This window comes from Coloeus monedula, assembly GCF_965178545.1.
Source record: "Coloeus monedula genome assembly, chromosome: 6".
Taxonomy (NCBI): domain Eukaryota; kingdom Metazoa; phylum Chordata; class Aves; order Passeriformes; family Corvidae; genus Coloeus; species Coloeus monedula.
The window spans coordinates 9,913,260-9,931,390 of record NC_138786.1 but is presented as its reverse complement, the minus strand read 5'-3'; the positions used below and the strand labels follow the sequence as shown (position 1 = coordinate 9,931,390).

The following is an 18,131-nucleotide window of genomic DNA, read 5'->3' as shown; positions in this document are numbered from 1 at the left end:
TGATTTGAATTGTTTTGCCTCTTAGGTATTAAAAGGAAATGTGTCTGCTGTTTAAAATAAATGACTAACTGGATCTTTCTTCTAGATAGTTTGACTTTCTTTAAACAATGAGGATGAGCTTTTCACATTTTAGAGTGGTTATGTATTTTGGAGAAAAACATTGTTCATTTTATGCACAGAACTTGAAAAAGTGCTTGAAGAAAATTGTTTGATATAAGGTAGCATTCCTTTGACATAAATTGCCATTAATGCTCAAACATGTATTTCAGCCAAACTTTACATCATTGACTGGACACAGCAATAATTACAGTAACATGGTGGGCATCTATATATATCTAAGGTATCTGTACCTTTCTTAAAGCATGTAAAAAATCTGACTTTGAAACACTTACTATTTTTAATTACTTGCTAATGATAGTAACTGTTTCACCCTAAAAAAGAGACAATCTGCAGTGCAATTTGCCATGTTACTCCTGCAACACAGCAAACTGCTGAGTGGTGAAGTTTTCAAATTTGGGCTGCCATCAGTTATGATTTCAGTTTGTCAGTAGGAGAATGTTTAGGAATGCTTTTTCCTACAGTTTTCTCCTGCTGTTTACTACAGCAGAGTGAGCATGATGGTAAATTTAGAGAAAATGGTGATGTAGTAAGAAACTTGGAAATCTCAGGCCAATGAACTTAAAGCAAATGAATCTTACTAGTAGAAAGTGTAAAGATAAGTTTTTTAAAAAAAACTTTGAAATCCGATATTGGTTTTATATGTATTTATATAATGGGGCATAAAATCCCTACATTTCCACAACAGAATTCAGGAACTTGCATAATGACAATGTTTTCCTGAGGAATCTTAATTACCATGCGTATTCCACTGGGATTTTGCTGGTGATTCTGTTGGGAGGGTTATTTCATTGGTATCACTCCAACTGCTTGATTTTTTCACTTCTCCATCTTACTGTTCTGCTAGTAACATTCATACCTCCTTGTCCTCATTGATAATTGAGTGACGAAAAATGCAGTTTCATTTTGGCCAGTTCTTCTTTGTACCTGTGTAATCTTCCTGATGCTTTCCTACATAACCAAGTGAAGTTCTGTGTTTTCTTCCCTGCTGTCTTCTCTGCAATCTCCCTCATTGCTTTTAGTCCAATTCAACATTCCGGTGCTGCACCCGCTCACTGGCTGAAGCCTTTCTGCTCTCAGGTGACTTTTTTTTTTCCAGATCCAAAATTACATGACTAACCCTGTTGTTTGACAGCATTTCATTGTGTGTTTTGGGGTTGTTTTTTAACTGTTGGAGCAATCTGTGTGTCTGGTATATTAATGGAGCTTTGGCATGATGATTTAACCTGTTGCTGAGTCCACAGTTCTAGAAAACGTGTCGTCTGTGCTCTTTGTAGAGAATGTTTTTCTCTCTGTGTCTGTGCATGTGCGCTTCCCTGTGCCTTTAAGGTAAGTTAGGCAAGTAAAGGGTTTCTTGAAAGAACTTACAAAGCCTTATTTCTTTCAAAGGACTGAAGGAAAGATTTAAAAGAAGGTCAGGGTGTGATTACCCAGCTGATTCTCCTGGTTAACATGAGCGCCTATTTCCATCAAACTCAAACACAAAATGAGCAGGCAGTGTCTGAGCACTTCCCTGCTTTCCTACTGGAAAAGTATGGTATAAAAAGGTCTTGTAGAAAAAGTAGCCAAAATGATGCAAATTCTAGTCTGCCACCCCAAGTGACATCGTAGACAGGCCTAAAAGTGCATGTGGTTCTCAGGCTGAAATATCAGCATGCCAGGTTTCTATAAGCAGAGTGTTTTGGTTTGAGTGGTTTCATTAACTAGGCCTCATTTGGCACTCTCATGTCTGGGGTTGTCTTGGCCACCCCTCCTCCAGGACCAACTTCCACCATTATTCTGTATGTATTTTTAACATAAGTTCCAGTTTGTATAGTCACAGGGTGACAGTGTAGAAGGGGAAATGAATCCCAGCAAGAACCAAGGGCTCAGGCTGACCAGCAAGTGCACTGAGGGTCTGGCTGACGTTGTCATAACCCAGCTGTCCCTGCCAAGGATCCCTTTCAAAGGGAAGGGCCTTTGGGAATTGATCTTAGGAGCAGTTTTAGGAGGGGCCAAACATCCTCTGCCATTTGCCCCATTTCACACACCTCAGCAGGGAATGTGGAAGGGCAGCAGGGTCAGAGGCCTGTGCTCCTTATCTTGCTGGTCTGTATGTTCACATGACTCAGCCAAGAATATTTATTTATGTGGGTATCCTAAAATGACTTGATGGCTTTGAAAGTCCCCACACTGTGCCCACACAAAATCTCTCTGTATTTTAAATGTCACTTCCTGCACAAATGGCTGGGATGTGACTCCCTGTGTATTTCAGGGCTGCAGTGTGTTGCTAGAAAGCTCTGCATGCTTTTAATATGAAGATCATGACATAAAGGTCTGCCATTTCAAACCACTTCCTACTGCTGTGTTTTTTACTCTCTGTTGCAGAGTCTTCCTTGCTCTCCTGCCCAGTGAGGATTCTGTCCTTCTCCTCCTAAATCTTCTGTCTTCATTTTACTTTATAATCTTAACTGAATATTTTTATTAAATAGTTTTTAACTCTGTATTTGAATTTTCACATGGAAATTCTGTATTTTGCACACGGTGAACATTGTTTTAGCTTTATTTATGATATCTGCTGTAAACAAAAATAAATGTAGTTCTTTATAAGTCTCCTTGTTTCATCTCTTCCTTTTATAAAAATTTCCTGGGTACAGAGACTTAGCAGTGACTTCATGCTGGTTTTGCACATTCCTCTTGTGGTGGATGCTGTGGTGTTGTCCTGCTTGTGGCCTGAGCCCAAGGCCCGAGAGTTTCACTCTGGTGGTGTAATTGCATGTGTGTCCCTTTTGGAAGGGTACACATCAAGGTCCCTGACAAGTTATCCCATCGCTGCAGATCCAAGGTGCCTGGTGTTGGGATTTACCCTTCCTGGGAATGATGAGCTGGTGTTGGTGGGCACGGGGGTTGCTTGTATTGCATACACAAACAGCACTTGTCCTCTTCTCTTTGGCCTCAGCTACCTTTCCTTATGCTATTATTTTACATATTAACATACGTCATAAAGGTAATAAGTTAATGTGTTTAGATTTTATGTTGTGTTCAGGAAAAGCAGGTAGTAATCCAGGATAAATCTTTGCCTTTGCTACTTGCTCTGGAGTGCTATTCCCAGTATCTTCTGGAAGCTGCAGCTCGTGGTGACCTATTTCCTGTTAACAGTTACTTTGCTTTATTTAATTTTTTTTTTTTTTTAAATTTTTGTATTTTAAGCTGCTGGTGGAATTATTTTTAAACAGCAGGTTCTCCAAAAGAGCTTTCCTAGGTCTTCCTCCCCTTCATTTTCTTTCTTTTGCTTCCTCTGCAATTCTCTTCCCTTGCATTTTAAGAAAAAAACAAATCTCAGTAAGAATAGTCCCAAGAGCTTAATGGAAAGATTGTGTGATTTTTTTTTTTAAATGAATTAAAACTAAGCCTCACTGGGGTTGTTTGAATGACAGAAATGAATTTTTTTAAATTGTTGCTTAAGACAACATTGCCAGAGAAGAACAAATGTTCTCAATGAACTATTCCATCTTCCCTGCCAAAGGAAAAGCCACCATGCATAGTAAAAAGTTTGCTGTCCAAGGGGGAGATGATACCCATAATGAAAACACAGGGCAACAAATACCACTGAGGACAATACCTGGCACTTCTGTAATTGTAATGGACGAAGCAATTCGGGTAAAACTGAATTTACTCTTTGCACAATTTACAGTTTTAGGCAGAGGCAGTGGCAGGGAAACATCAGAAGAGTTTTTGCCTGCAGAAGGTGATGATTTGTTTGGCACTGGAGTGTTGAGAGGTATCAGATGTTCATGCTGTTCTCATAAAGTTTTACTTATTCCTGCTAAAATATCAGTACAATGACTTGGAATTGGGGTAATGTTAGAGTCTGGATTTATTTCTCATAGAGATGCAGAAGGCCCCAAGCAGTCACATCACTAGACAATCCTGTCAGCAGAGGGATATACCTTGCAGTAAACAACCCATGCACTGGTGGACAAGGCAGGACACAGTATATGGATAAGAAATAAACCTGACAAAATTATCCAAGTAAGGGGAGGAAGTTTGTTAGTTCCCTCGCTCCTGGTCAGAACCATTACACAATAAAACCACATATTCCCTGGTTTGCTCCTGGTAATGCTGCTGAAGGGAGAGCCTGGTGGGTTAAGTTCTGTGTGAATTTAACGAGCTGGTTCAGCACTCCTGTCCTCATCTTGGTGTGTGAGCAGAGCTCCCTGTGAGCAGGAGAGCTGGATCTTCCTATTGCTCTGCTCTGGAGTTCTCTCCAAAGCCGGGGTGCTCCCAGCCCCACGTGCTGTCAGCAGTGCCCCCCAAAGCTGTGTCCCTTTGCTGGAGTTACTTGAGAGGCAGACAGGCTGCTCCTCTGGGCTCACCCTGCACCCAGTCCAAGGGCAGGGTGAGCCCAAAACGGTGGGTTTGGAGCAGAGGGCACTAATGCCTCTTTGCACAGTTAATGCTCTCTCAGACCTGATGGTACAGATGCCATTGCAGCATGAGAACGGCAGAGGTGACACTGGCAGGCTCAGGAACTGCTCTGTCCTTCCTCCTCTTTACACTGCTTCAAATGGGTTCTCAGCTTGTCTGTTGCCACGAGGGTCATTTGGATTGAAACTAAGTACAGAGCTGTGCCTTTTTTCTTTATTAAATTTATTTTTTTGAAAAGCCGGGCTAACCTTTCATTCTCAAAGCCAGGCAGCATTAACTGCCCAGATGTCTGTTAATGAAAATCAAACATGTCAGGATTCACTAAAGGTAACCCACCTTTATTATAATTATGCTAAGCCTTTAAAATTAAAAAGATCTTGCTGGTTTTAAACATACTTGATTTGAATAGAAGAATATAGACAGAACTTCTTAAAATTGCTCAGATTCAAACACCAGCCTTTCATTAACTCTACCATGAAGAGTAATTTCTGTTCCTCTGAGTTTCTTCTAAATTGCTACAGCTGTAAAATGCCAGTGAAAGTTGCTTCTATGTGTCTTCCAACCTCAAGCAAAGACTATGGTCTGCATTTTTCCACAGCATTATGGCAATTAGTTACTATGATTGGCTTTCATTCACTTCTGGCTCACTCATTCCTCACATTCCAATCAAAACAGTGAGTTTTGAAATGCACTAAATTCTGCATTAATATTTATGTTTTTGAAGACATGACATGTTTGCAGATGACTTGATTTTTTTTGCCTGAAAGATCATGTCACTGAAGATCAGAAGACATTATGTATTAATGCCTGGTGCAAGTATACATATTAGTCATGTAAATATTTCCCAAGTCTCTTTCCTTTCCTTCATGAAGTATGCTCACATAAAAAGAAGGGAGGCTTTAATCTCATCAGGTGGTGGGCTCCAAACCTGTTTGAAATGGATGGAATTTCTGAAATGGTTTTTTGAAATGTGAAATGATGAAGAAATTTCCGTGTTGCTATAGTATTGAATTTGCTCTTTTAGCATTTGTTCTGCAGGTACTCATTCATTCATTCATTCATGTCTTTGTTTTAAGGTATTTGGTGCTTTGAATCTATGTCCAAAAATACTATTTTGACGGACACTGGAAACTGAAAGTGTTGCAGCTGCACTCCAAATTCATAATTAATGCATGCCTTAATATACCAGACTAACACAGATTGCTCTGATTAAATATTTATTTACTCTAAAATAATAGAAGTAGTGTGCTATCATAGCAGGTTTTGCTTGAGAATCACTTCTTCCTAAAGATACTTACTCAGTATATCTAATAGGCTTTCTCTAAGTTTCTTTTTTTAATCTCTATTAATTTTTGTTCAGTTGTATTAGCACTCTAATGTGCACTGTTCTCGCACATGCATTAAAAAATCATGGGGGGCTCTGTCTGGCTTTGAGAGCTTCAAATTCCTGGCTGTATTTTGTGCCAGAATTCAGAAGCGTCTGTTTATGAAGTAGGTGATGGAGATTTGGAAAAAGTGTTTTGCTGCTGAAGAACTTGTGTAGGTCTGGTGTGGGCTCACAGGAGAGTGGGGGGAGATGGTCTCCTGGTGTGGGGACAGGAGGAGGGGGTTCATCCCTGGATCATGGACGCAGAAGAGGGTGCAGGAAAGCATTTGTGAGGCACTGGTGGCTGGAAGGCAGGCAGGTGATCTGGTCCCACTGCCCCAGGAAGCTGAGTGCCACCCCGTGGATAATGGGAGCAGCAGTACCCTTTATTCTTTGCTGTGTGTTAGCCTCAATAAAGTGGAAATTACTTCTGTTAGAAGTGTGGATCAAGTATGAGGAAAAAAAAGAAGGGGAGATGTGGCAAGAACTGAAATCTGTGAAATGTCAGCTATCATACCTTTTGTAAGAATCCTTTTCCAAGGGTAAAAACCTGCCTGGTGGTATCTCAGGTGAGATGAAAAGTCAAAGTTGGGACAGCACATCAGTTTGGGAATGCTGCTGGAAGCCTTGTAGTCTCCTAAGGTAGATCTGTGGAATACCTCAGTGGGATGGCTTCAGTTTCCAGCTCTGACACAGGCAGCGCTCCCATGCAGCCTTGTGTGTTTTGAGCTCAGGTTACAGGATGCAGCTGAAGCTCTGACAGGTTTGAGGTTGGGTTTCACTCGTGTGGGCTGCTGAGCCCTGTATTTCAGCAACACCAAGGTCTAACCAAGCTGGAGGTGTTTCCCCATTCCCACTGTCCCAGTCCCACGTGGGCTGTGCTTCCCAGGGGAGTGCCTTCTGCTCGGGGTGTCGCCCCTGAGCTCACTGGGTTCGTTTCAGCTGGGCTTGCACAGCTCTGGTGTTAGGACACCTTCCTTGTGTCTCCACAGCTTTCCTAAGGCACTGCTGTTTTGTAAGCTGGACTCAGATTATTTTTTTGATTTATTACACAGTAAGAAGTCAGGCAGCAAAGTGGGCTGGGTGTGCTGTGGATCAGTTTGTGGTCTGCTGACTGAATTTCTTAATGCCAGGTTTTGATGCCAGCTGGTGTTTGCTTTCACCATCAGAGCTGCCCATGTGTGTGAGTAACTCCACTTTAGAACTGCCCACTCCTGTCAGTGCCTTAGTCAGCAGCTCCATACAAGGCCAGGCAGAGTCCACTTACCCTGTGAATGAGTTATGAGGTGACACAGTTTAGTGGCCAGCCAAGAGCCTTGGGATTGCCAGCCAGGAATGCAGGATGCAAGTTAGGCTGGAGTCTTTAATGGGGGGCACTGTGCTGGATGGGACCAGCTGCACAGCAGGGAAAGCGAGCCCTGTGCCAGCCCTGGGTGCCAGGCACCCACACCCCGCTGACCAGAGCAGCACTCTGGATTTTGGTGCTGCCTTTCACCTGAGGACCAGAAAGCCCTGTGCCAGTCCTGAATGGCTGGGGCAGTTTTGGGTAAGTACTGTTGTACTGTTCCTGCTTCACAGGCCTCAGGGTGGGCCAGAGGTGTCAAAACATCACATTCCGACTGCAGGTTGGGACAACTGATTCCAGGAGGTTTCAGTTTTCCTCCCTATTCCCCAAACAAGGCCCACAAGGAATTGGTTGTTTCTTGTCTGCTTTTCCATAGCTGTGGGGCAGGGGTGGATCTGCCTGCTCTTGGGGCAGGGCAGTTGTGGCAGGGTCCCCTTGCACTGCCAGCAGCAGGTAGAGAGAATTTCTTGTCCCATCTGAGGGCCCTGCTAGGGGGTCTCCACCTGGTCAGCCACCAGACCTTGTGGTTTGGTGTGTGGGGACCCCCTGCCTGGGCAGATCAGGAGTTCTTGGAGTTGTTTTCAGGACCAGCGTCCCCACAAATACTTTGTTCCTGACCACCAGTATCCTGAGCATGTTGTGGCCCAAGGAAGAAAAGTAGATATAATTTTAAAATTTGTTGTTTCCTGGCTCTGTTTGTGCTTTTCACCTGCCTTCAGGGATGTTCTCTGGGTTTGTGTGAGTTTTCATACTTTGGTTGACTCGGTGAGGTTCGCTCCCCTTTTCTTCTTAATGTGGGGTTCCCATTTGGCCTGACTCCCTTTAGCCAAGAAATCCCACGGGATTTCCTTAAAAATGTATTCCCCTAACATGACTTAAAACCAGCTATAGAGGAGGAGGGAGGAGAAATGTGAACACTTCTGGCTGTTTGTGGCCCAGCAGCATTGGCTTAATGGGCAAACGGCTGCAGCTGCCTTGGCTGGGGATTTTCAGTGGAGCATCTTTGACCATTTTTGTCCATGCTGGACAGAGGCACGTGGGGAGCAGCCGCTCCTGAGAAAAGCCGATCAAAGCCAGCTGCCCTGAGCCAGCTGGTGTCCGAGCCGCTTGGCACGGCGCTCCTGGTGGGGAGGGGAGTGATTTTTGGCCGAGTCCAGGCTTTGTGCCATTGTGGGCGGCACGCGCTTTGCCTGCGCTGGGGAGGAAACGCCTGACCCGGTCCAGCTGCCCCGGCAGGAGCTTGGCTCTGCCCGAAGCTGGCTGGGTCCCAAGCCCTTGTCACCTCGTTGCCAGGTCACAGCAGTGTGCTTTGCCCGGCGCTGGCTCGGCAGATGACTCGGGAGCAGCAACAGAGCCCGCACGGAGCCAGGCTGCCCTGTCAAGCAGGACTCGCAGCAGGGACAGCATCTCCTGCTCCTCTGGCTGGTGGCCCTGGCGCTGGGGGTCGGGGCACTCAGATGCTGGAGCGATCAGCGCCTTACAAATGGTAACCAGAGAAGGTGTCAGAGCCGCCCGCGAAGCCCCGCGTGGGTGGGCGCTAAGCCCTTCGGAAAGGGCCGCTCCTTTGCCGCGGCTGCGGTGCCACGCTGCTCCTGGGCGCGTTTCTCAGGGGGACCCGTGCCAGGGGCTCCCGTGGGATCGCGGTGTTCTCATCAGCTAAGCAGAACCCATTGCAATTGCGCCTCCAAGCCTGGCGTGACAAGGATCTGACAGCGATCCTGCTCCTCCGTGCAGCCGAATGGGCACGGCGTGTGCGAGACGGGGACCCCTCTGTCCCTGAGCCGGGCTGGTGCCATGGCAGAGCCTCTGGGACCAGGAGGAGGGATGCGGTGATGCATTTGTCTGGTTTGCATTAGCAGCGGGAGCTTGCCTGCTGGTGGACGGCGTTCAGCAGTTTGTTGGTCACGGAGGGGCAGTAAACAGCTCTGAGGTTTGGGCTTTCAAAAACCTGCGCTGGAGATTTTTGGCAGAGCAGTCTAGGAGAGCTGGTGCAAGACCATGAGGCAGCATCAGTCCTGGATTTGGGTCTGTGCAGCTCAGCGCCCCCTGCAAATGCTCCCTCGGCCCCGACAGGGACGGGCAGTGGCAGCCTGCGGTGTGGGGAGGGGTTCATGGCACAGGGAGGGTCCCTGTGGCTGCACCTCTCCCGCTTGGCTTGAGCCAGAACAGCACAGCTGCCTGAGAGCCCCGCAGGAGACCTGCCCTGTGTATCCACGGGCATAAACTGCCTTAAACTCACTCCAGGAGTGAGTAATTGCTTCCAAAATTATTGCAAGCTTTCAGGCTGTAGGAATATTCATGTAGCTCATGTCTGTAACAGGCAGCACAGTACAGACAAGAAGGATCTCTCCACAGCTGTGCTGGACTGTCAGCTCTGCCCTCATACCCAAGGAAGAAAGGCAAACTAACGCGTTAGCAAAACCTCTTGAGATCCCGGAGCCCCACATCCCAGGAGATTTCTCCATTCCTGTTTCTGGGCATTGGGATGACTTTGGCTCTCCCCACTGTGGGGACATAAGATTTCACTGCCATGTTCCTGCCTTGGACACAGAGCCTTTGCAGGACAGTGATGCTGCATGAGGGCCTTGCTGGATGCTGAAATGCATCCAGACCACTGAGGTTGCTGTTACGGAAAGTTATTTAAAGAAGAAAAAAGGCAAAAATGCTTTTTAGGTTATGGTGGATTATCGCTGTGTAAGCACGTGAATTTTGCAAGCCTGTCATTAAGAGAATCAGGGTTGCACTGAACTTTGAGTGAGCAGAGGAGCCGTGCTGAATTTGCCTGCTTTTGGTTAGCATGAGCTTCCTGAAGGGCTCAGGCAGGGAGAGCATCTCCAGAGAGATGAAGGGAAAGGTCTTTCATAATGTCTTTGTCCCTCACTGCTGCATCTCTGACTCACTCGAGGCCTGGTGCAGACATTGCTGTCTCAAATGCAAAGGTGAGCTGGCAGAATATTGAATTAAAACAGTTGGCATGACACTTAATGCAGAGAAAAACTGTTTTACTGGGAAGGGGTTTATATTTGTCACTGGGGTCTGCAGGGGCTCTTAGGCTAAGCCCATAGATTGCAGTGAGTTTTGACCAGCCCTGACCTCTGGGTGAGAGCCAACCCAGATACAAGCTCTGCAAGCTGAAACCTTAGGAATACTTCCCAGTCCCCACAGGGTTTAGCTAAATCCTTGCCCTGTAAGGAACAGTTGTTTCTCTGCCCATGTGAGGAGGATGAGGTGAGTTTTGAAATACAGACAAAGGAGAAGTTGTTTTTATCCACATTTTTCATCGTGTTTGAGTGGGAAGGCCAGATGAATACATGATTGTTCTGTTCAAATCACTGGCTGTATTGCTGCTGTTTAAGTAGCTGAAGGCAGCTAAGCTTCACCACTTGCATTAAAAAAAATTTAAAACCCCAACCACCAAACAAACAAACAAAAAAACCCCACGAAGCCTAAAGCCATGTTATTTGCCCTCACTGCAAGTCAGTCAAAGACCAGGATGAGAAGGATCATCATATGTGGGTGACAGTGGAGTAAGGAGGACGTTAACAGCTGAAGGAGTGGAAAACATGAATTCCCTTAATCCTATCAGCCCTTTGGACAGCAAGCTGGAGCTGTGTAAGTGTAGACCCTAAAGCAGCAGGAACACCCCGAGTTGTGGTGGCTGTAGGACCTGCAGCTCCTGGCCAAGCAGAGCCAAGGGCTGCCCTCACCCCTGCACAGGACAGCCCCAAAGCACCGGCAGGATTTGGGAATTAGCAGATTGGCTCCTTGCCTGGCTCAGGGAACTTCAGCACCCCGAGAGCGCGTCAGTCGTCGTCAGGAGGTTTCCCTTTACCTGGCTGCTCAGGGACACCCGTGGCATGTGCTGCCTGTCCCTGCAGCCATGCTTGTGTGACAGACCTGCTCTGACTGTGACACCTACCCATGGCTTGTGCGTGCTCCTCCAACCCCCTTCCGTGGGTAAAGTGAGTGTTTTGGCAAAGGATTGGCAGGGACTCCTGTCCAAACCATGCTGTGGAGCAGGCAAATCCCCTGCTGGAAGTCTTTAACATGCTGAGGCACAGAGAATAGGAAATGTGAAGTGAGCACGATGGAAATGAAGTCAGACCTTACGCAAATGCTATTTTAGGGACTGCTTCCTGAGGGCTGGGGTTCCTCTGATAACGCCCCGTGCTGCAGAGGTCAGTGGCATGGCACCAGTGTGCACAGGCAGGAAACAGGGCTGTGCCTTTTCCATCCTGCACACGGGACACCTCTTTAGCTTCTACTTTTTATAAAGTTCAGTTCCTCTGACTCAGTCTCTTGGCTTCTAATAGAAAATCTCCTGTCCTGGGGAGGAAGTGATTAGGGCACTGAAGCATCTCTCTTATGAGGACAGGCTGAGAGATTTGGGCCTTGAGGACAGATAGCTGAGAGGGGACCTCATCAAAATCTATAAATATCCGAAGGGAAGGTGAAAAGAGGGCAGAGCCAGGCTCTGTTGGTGATGCTGAGCAATGGGACAAGAGGCAGTGGGCAGAAATTGGTGCACAGGAAGTTCCACCTGAACACGAGGAAGAACTTCTCCACTGTGCAGTGGCTGTGCAGAGGAACGGGTTGCCCAGAGTGGGTGTGGAGTCTCCCTTGCTGGAGATACTCAAGAGCCAACAAATACAGCCAGGCACAGACTTAGGGAAGGACTCAAGTAGTAGCAGCCTGAGGTCCTAGCAGTCTCAGCCTGCAGTATGATGGGAATCAGGGCACTGAGGTTTAGAGCCTGGTTTCCACCCTGAAGTCAGAATTCCAGAAAATCAGGGTCCTGCTGCTCAGCCTTGCTGTGGTGCCATCTCATTGAGTTCCTTGCTGGTGCTGCAGGGATGGGTGGCTGTTCAGGATTCAGGGAGAGCTGCGAGGCTGGAACTTTCTGAATCTCCTGTTTCTAATTTAGCCTAACATCAGTTCAGGCGCATAAATGTGTGCCTCACCTTTGTGTAAGTACTCAGCCTTTGGGCTGATTCAGCAGAAATCAGTTCCCATAGCCCTTCTTATCTAACTGTGCAAAATAAGAGCTTTAAAGAAGCCCCAGGTTTCTTTCTGAACGCTTTGTTTGTATCAGAACATAACTTCTCCTTTTTGGTACTGCTCAAACACGAGCAGCAGCGCTGGCCCGCGGCAGAGCCGCAGTGGTGGCCGGCTGGATGTGTTTGCATTGCTGTGGGGGAGCAGGTAATGATTGCCAGGTGGGATCCAGGCCTGTGGAGCTCCAGGCTTTTTTTTGTTTGAGTTGGCCACACTCTTCCCCCACGGTGCTTACACAAGGCCAGCAGCAGCAGCAGCACATCCCTGCTGCCCTGAACTCGGTCCGGACCCCCGTTGTCCTCGGCGATTGGAAACTCCACTGCTTTTTAGGAGGGACCAGTTGTATGGTGTAACATCCTCAGAGCCCACAAAAACTCTGGTGATGGGGCATCTGGGACATCTCTGCTTTCTGTTTGAGCCTGTTAGTCGAGGTACAGCGCTGCGATGAGGGACAGCAGTACTATAAACTTTCCAAGTGCCCTGCAGAATGTGTGAGCCAGTGTTGATGTGCTCATGTGGGTGTCCCACGCACTGAAACACCAAGATGGTCCAGTCTCTGCTTTTGTGGAGCTCAGTGCAACATAATTTATTCAATTTATATGTCACAATACAAATACTGATAAAATATGTTAGTAAGGAGTGGGTTTGCTTTCAAATCCTGGACTGGTTTGGGTGGGGAGGGACCTGCAGAGGACTGGTCCAACCCCCCTGCCATGGGCAGGGATGCTGCTGCGGGATGCTGATCTTCATCCTGGTTGGTATCACTGTGGATGTAAACTTAGCTTGCTCAGAAAAGACTTGGCTGTCCAACAGATTCCTGAGAGGGTCAGCTTGTGGAGTTCAAGAAAGGGAGAGATTGTGATGCCAGAAAGAAATTTAAACAACCAGAAGAATGCAATGGAAAAAAAGCAAGCACAGAAATTTACCTCTTCAGAGAGGTAATGGTGCCATCCATCACTGTCATCTGGTGTCCTGGATGACACCCTGAGGTCCTTCACCAGCTCTGACTATTACATGTCCCTAGTGATTGGAAACTGGATGTGTAGCAAGCTATTGCAGAGGGATGGGTTGACTGGAAATGCGATCACGTTCAGGAGCCATGCTGGGAATCACTGTAGGTAGTCTGTCTGTCTGTCTGTCTGTCTGTGGTTTTGATGGTCTCCAGCTGTGTGTCTGTTAGTCATAAGCATGTTTTCTCCTCTTTCCTGTTAGCGTGGCAGGGAAAGCATTAGTGCGTGGGGTGGGAAGGGAACACGCTGAGGGTGCAAGCGAATGGCAAAACTGACTTTCTTTAGCAGCCACTTGAAGTGACTTTGGGCAGTGCTTCTTGCCAGCATGGGTACAGAATTTACAGAAAGAGCTGGAAAGCTATTATTTGGGTTTGCTTGCTCTGATTTGCCTGTAAAATGCACCATCTTTTAAGGAGAAAGTTGGGTTGAAAGATTTGAGTTTTACAAATTGGCTCACAACACTGGTTTCTACTCAGCTGCTGGAGCCCACAGCATCTTTGGGGGGTGGCCTGGCTAGGCCAAAGTAGAAGTCAGACATAAAAATCAGAGAGGCATGAATTTCTTCCCATTTCCCAGAGGAAATGAAACCCCTGCAGTCAGGAAACACATGGCTGCTGTGGTGCTCTTGAGCTGGGTGTAGGGGCTGAGCATGTTCTAGGTAAAAGCTCTTGCAAGGAGAAGGATGGGGTGAGTGCACTCCTGCAATAAATGGAGGCGCTGCAAGTTAAATAGGAGTTTAATTGATGTTAACTAGATGGTTTGCTCCAGTCGATGAGAAAATAAGCCATGTACCAACTTAGATTTTTTTCCCCGCTCATACAGGTGTAAATTAGAAGCACCAGTGTTGAATTGGATGCACTAAAATCACCACACAGGGGCAGTGAACCAAGCAGAGCCACTCTCCTGGAGCTTGTCATTTGTCCATTCTGCACCAAGCCCCAGGGAAGCTTTGCAGCTGATATGTTTGTATTTGCTTGGGTGGGAGATTGTGGATAGGTGAGGTTGCTCAGAAATTGAGGATTTCACAGGGAGAGATGAACTCCTGTCTCAGTCGCCTGGGGTGAGCGGGGAAACGTGGCTTTATTCTTTATTCCTCCTGTCTGAATGTGAAGTTCAGGGATAATGCTGTTTAACTGCTGGGATGCTGCTTCTTTCCACAAATCAGGGTCTGTATTTGCTGTATGCAATCAAAACTAACCTGAAGGGTCTGCGTTTATTTTGCTCTGTCCTAAACTGACCTAAACTTTCGGTGTGAGGCTGAAGGTTCAGCCACCCAAGCAAGGCTGGTTCATCTGCCTCCTGCCACACACACAGGTCCATAAGGGGCTGGAAAAGAGCCCATAAATCCCTACTTGTGTGGCTGGCACGTGTGGCACTGCTGCCACCAGGCACCAGGCTGATGTCCCTCCCACTGAGCAGCGCAAAGACCCGCAGCTGCCGAAGCTGAGGCTGCTCCTGAAGTTTCCTTCTCTCTGGATCCAAGCTGAGGAGCTCTGACAGGGCTGTTCTGGGCTGGAGGGGTGTTTTTGCTACGCCAGGCTGTCTGTGCACGCACCTTTCCTGTGCCTCTGGGGACAGCACAGGACCCCACGCAGGAACCACCAGCCAAGGACCACTCAAGTGCAGGGGTGAGGTCCCCCATGGACTCCCTCCTCCCCTAACACCCTGCTGTCACCTTTGTGCCTTCCCAGGCTGCTGCCTGCCCGTGGCTCATGAGCCCACCTCCCCCAAGAAGGCGAAGAGCATCCCTAAACACCACGACCTGGAGAGCTGGTTCTCACCCCCTTCCCCCGAGTGGGCCATCGTGAGGGTCATCCCTGAGGAGGAGATGACTGAGCACAACCTCCTCGCTGTTCGAGTCATGGTCACCAGCGATGCTAGCAGGTACTTTAAAATACAAGTAAACCTCTAAGAGCAGTTTGGTGTTCTCTAGAATGCTAAAGAAAATCGTAACAAAATATAGAACTGGATGTATGTACAACTGGGTGGGTGGGGGAAAAGAACCAAACAAAAAATCTCCCACAAATGCTCAGGATAACAATTGTTCTTAACCACAGCCACAAATCCCCCCAGGCACATGAATCACTTTGCAGGAAATCTTCAAACATTCACATCCCACACAGGGGCCTGAATCAGAGGGATAAACATTGCTGTGATCAGCTTGGGTTCAGCTCTTGGAACTGATGGTTTTTGGTGCACAGGGATTTGGGCAGTGGGTGTGTTGTGGCCAAAGGTGCATCCTGTGACCTGGCCACCTCCCCCCCTTGGGCACCATCCTGCAGCTCCACACCCTGGGCCTCTCCTGGGTTTTGAGAGCCTGCCCATCCCTAAGAAATCTGAAATTTGATGAACCTTGGGGAGCTCTCAGAGGAAGCCCAATTTCTATGTACACATTAGAATATATTTGCTTTTGGGCAGGATTCTGTGGGAGTTTGTTCCATCTAAAGATTAGATTGGTATCCCCTGACTAAAGCAGTTTTCCTTACTGAGAACTAAAAATTAAGAGGGAGAGTGAAAAAAATAAAAAAAAGCCCAAACCAAGACCAGCTGTTGCAAGCACTGCTGCTCTGTGGGGAAGCTCGTTCAGATTCCTGACACCCTCCAAACACCTGTTTGTGGTGCTGTGTGTAGGTTTTGGAGAGCAACCTGGCTCTGAGGTTGCTCAGAGGGCTCTGAGCAACTTTCTGCTATTCCCTGAGGTGGTTTGAAACAGGGTTTGTGCTCTGTGCGTGGGTCTGGCTGCTCTTACAGGGAAGGATGAACCTATCCATGGGGAAGAGATGAACACAGGGAAGGGTTTCCTGCCTGCTTAGCAGCTCCCCTGCAGAGCATGTGCTTGCATCCCCCGCTAACACCCTCCGGCTCATGGTGCCCTGGTGGCATCCAGGCAGTGATGAGAGCTGGCTAATCCCCTGATCTGAGGGATCAGCTCCTTTCCTGCGGCTGGACAGCAGGGCCCCTGGCTCCCTGCCAGCAGGATGTGGCACAAGGGGTGACAGCACATCTGTCACCAGCACAGCGGGTGCCAGGGGCTCCGAGGCCAACCTCCCGCTGCACCCTCCGGCTCGGGCTGCTCCGGCAGGACTGCCCCTGCCTGGAAAGGGGGACAAGAGAAACAGCAAGTGACAAATGGCACTGCTGAGCTGGCTGCAGGGAACTCAGTGGGACTGGGAAAACGAGCAGCTCGGTGACACAGCTTTGCAGTTCAGGCTTTAGGTACTGTGAAAAATGACCCCCATTCCAGCAGAGATGAGAGGAGAAACCTCATGCTATAGCACTCAGCTCCTTGCTGGCCAAGGAAAATACACGTTGTGCTCCTTAAAACAAAAAGATATAAATCAATGTTAATGGCAGGGCTTTTTTTTTCCTTTAGTGTGGCCCTCTGCCTGATCTCAGTGTGGTATCTCTCCATCCACGCAGAGTCTCAGCTATCAAAGCCTTCACATACTTATATTTTTACATATATATATATCTGTATCTGTCTATTTGGTTGACACTGCTTGAAAGTCAGCTTAAAAGCATGTTTTAGCATGAAATGGATGGCCACTCTGATGCAGCCTGCCAAGAGAGCAGCACACGTGAAGAGGTGCTCCCTTCCCTGCTGTCTTGCCTGCCCTGGCCTCCCAGTACTGCTGGTTTGTTCTGGGTGAAGCTGGGACACAGGACTGGTGGGTACTACCCAAAGCATGGCTTTATAGGGTCTGCAGCCTCCCTTTACCTCTTCTTCCTCCTGGGCTATGCCCTGGGCTGTCCCAACAAAACTTTGCTTTCTGGTGTATAAACACGAAGCAGCGTTCTCCTGCCACGCCAACAGGACTGCTCGTGCTGTGAGCTCCTCGTTTTTTGAGGCACAGCTATTAATCATCACAGTAAATCTAAGAATTAGGTTGGCAGTATTGTTTGCATTTAAAAGAGGCTGAGTGGGATCCTGCTGCACTCATGCATGGCAGTGGGAATGTGGTCACATCAGAAGGGCTGACGGTGTCTGTTCCCCATAGTCTGGACTTCAGAGATGAAAGAAATGGCCTGATTATTAGAAAAAGGGCTAATAATCACCTCAAACAGTTGCTCTGCCCCGAGGCAAGGTCATGATGTGCATGTCATCCACACGTGTGTTTGTGTGGTGTATTTTTAATTACATTTACACAAGGGGATGCCACAATCTGCCTCTGTGATCAGCTCAGTGTTACATGGGCTGGCCCAGTGGCTCCTGCAAAAGAGGAGAGTTTGTTTCCTTGATCCCTGCAGACACCTTTTGCACATTTGAAGGCTGCTTAGGTAGCTTCACTCAATCCTCCTCCTCTAGACTAATGCTTACAATTTTCTCCACCTTCTGGACTCTGCCTTGCTTGCTGGGCCCATGGCTCTCCTCATGCCTCTCCTCCGGACTCCTTTCTCCTCTTATTTTCAAAAATCTGCAGGAAAAATGTGGAAAGTGTAGAGTTTTCCCCCTCGAGCCTTGTTTCCAGGCCTATTACAGCGTTGCAAATGCTGTTTCCCTTACTTCATCCTGCTGTACAGCCTTGGAGGCAGAAGGGCCTGGCCTTGCTAACCAAGCAGTGAGGGCTTTCACCCCAAGTCCCTCTCAGCAGCACTTTGATTCCAGGTGCTGAACGTAGTGGCTCTGGGTGCAAATCCAGAGTCTGATGGGAATGGGGGTAGCTCAGCTGTGGAGTGCCTACAGCAAATTACAGTCCTGTAATAACAGTGATGAAAGCAGGAAAATGGGGACATCAGCTCTGGGTGCCAAACACCTCTTCCTCTGAAACACCCACACTGCTGTCAGTGCTGATGCCAGTGCTTGTTGCACCCCCTGAAATGTCCCACTTCC

At 47.7% G+C, this 18,131-nt stretch overlaps 1 protein-coding gene across 3 annotated transcripts in view; it reads left to right on the top strand.

The window, feature by feature from the left end:
* MICAL2 (microtubule associated monooxygenase, calponin and LIM domain containing 2) overlaps window positions 1–18,131 on the top strand; it is a 116,370-nt gene that overhangs the window by 72,080 nt on the left and 26,159 nt on the right. For 2 of the 3 annotated variants that reach the window (XM_082283568.1, XM_082283567.1), the window contains exons 26-27: window positions 1,140–1,197; window positions 2,485–2,709. In XM_082283568.1, coding sequence (XP_082139694.1) covers window positions 1,140–1,180 — 41 coding nt within the window. In that variant the 3' untranslated portion in view covers window positions 1,181–1,197; window positions 2,485–2,709. Of the gene's footprint in view, window positions 1–1,139; window positions 1,198–2,484; window positions 2,710–14,991; window positions 15,185–18,131 lie in introns of those variants that run through there. The other variant, XM_082283566.1, reaches the window with a different exon arrangement.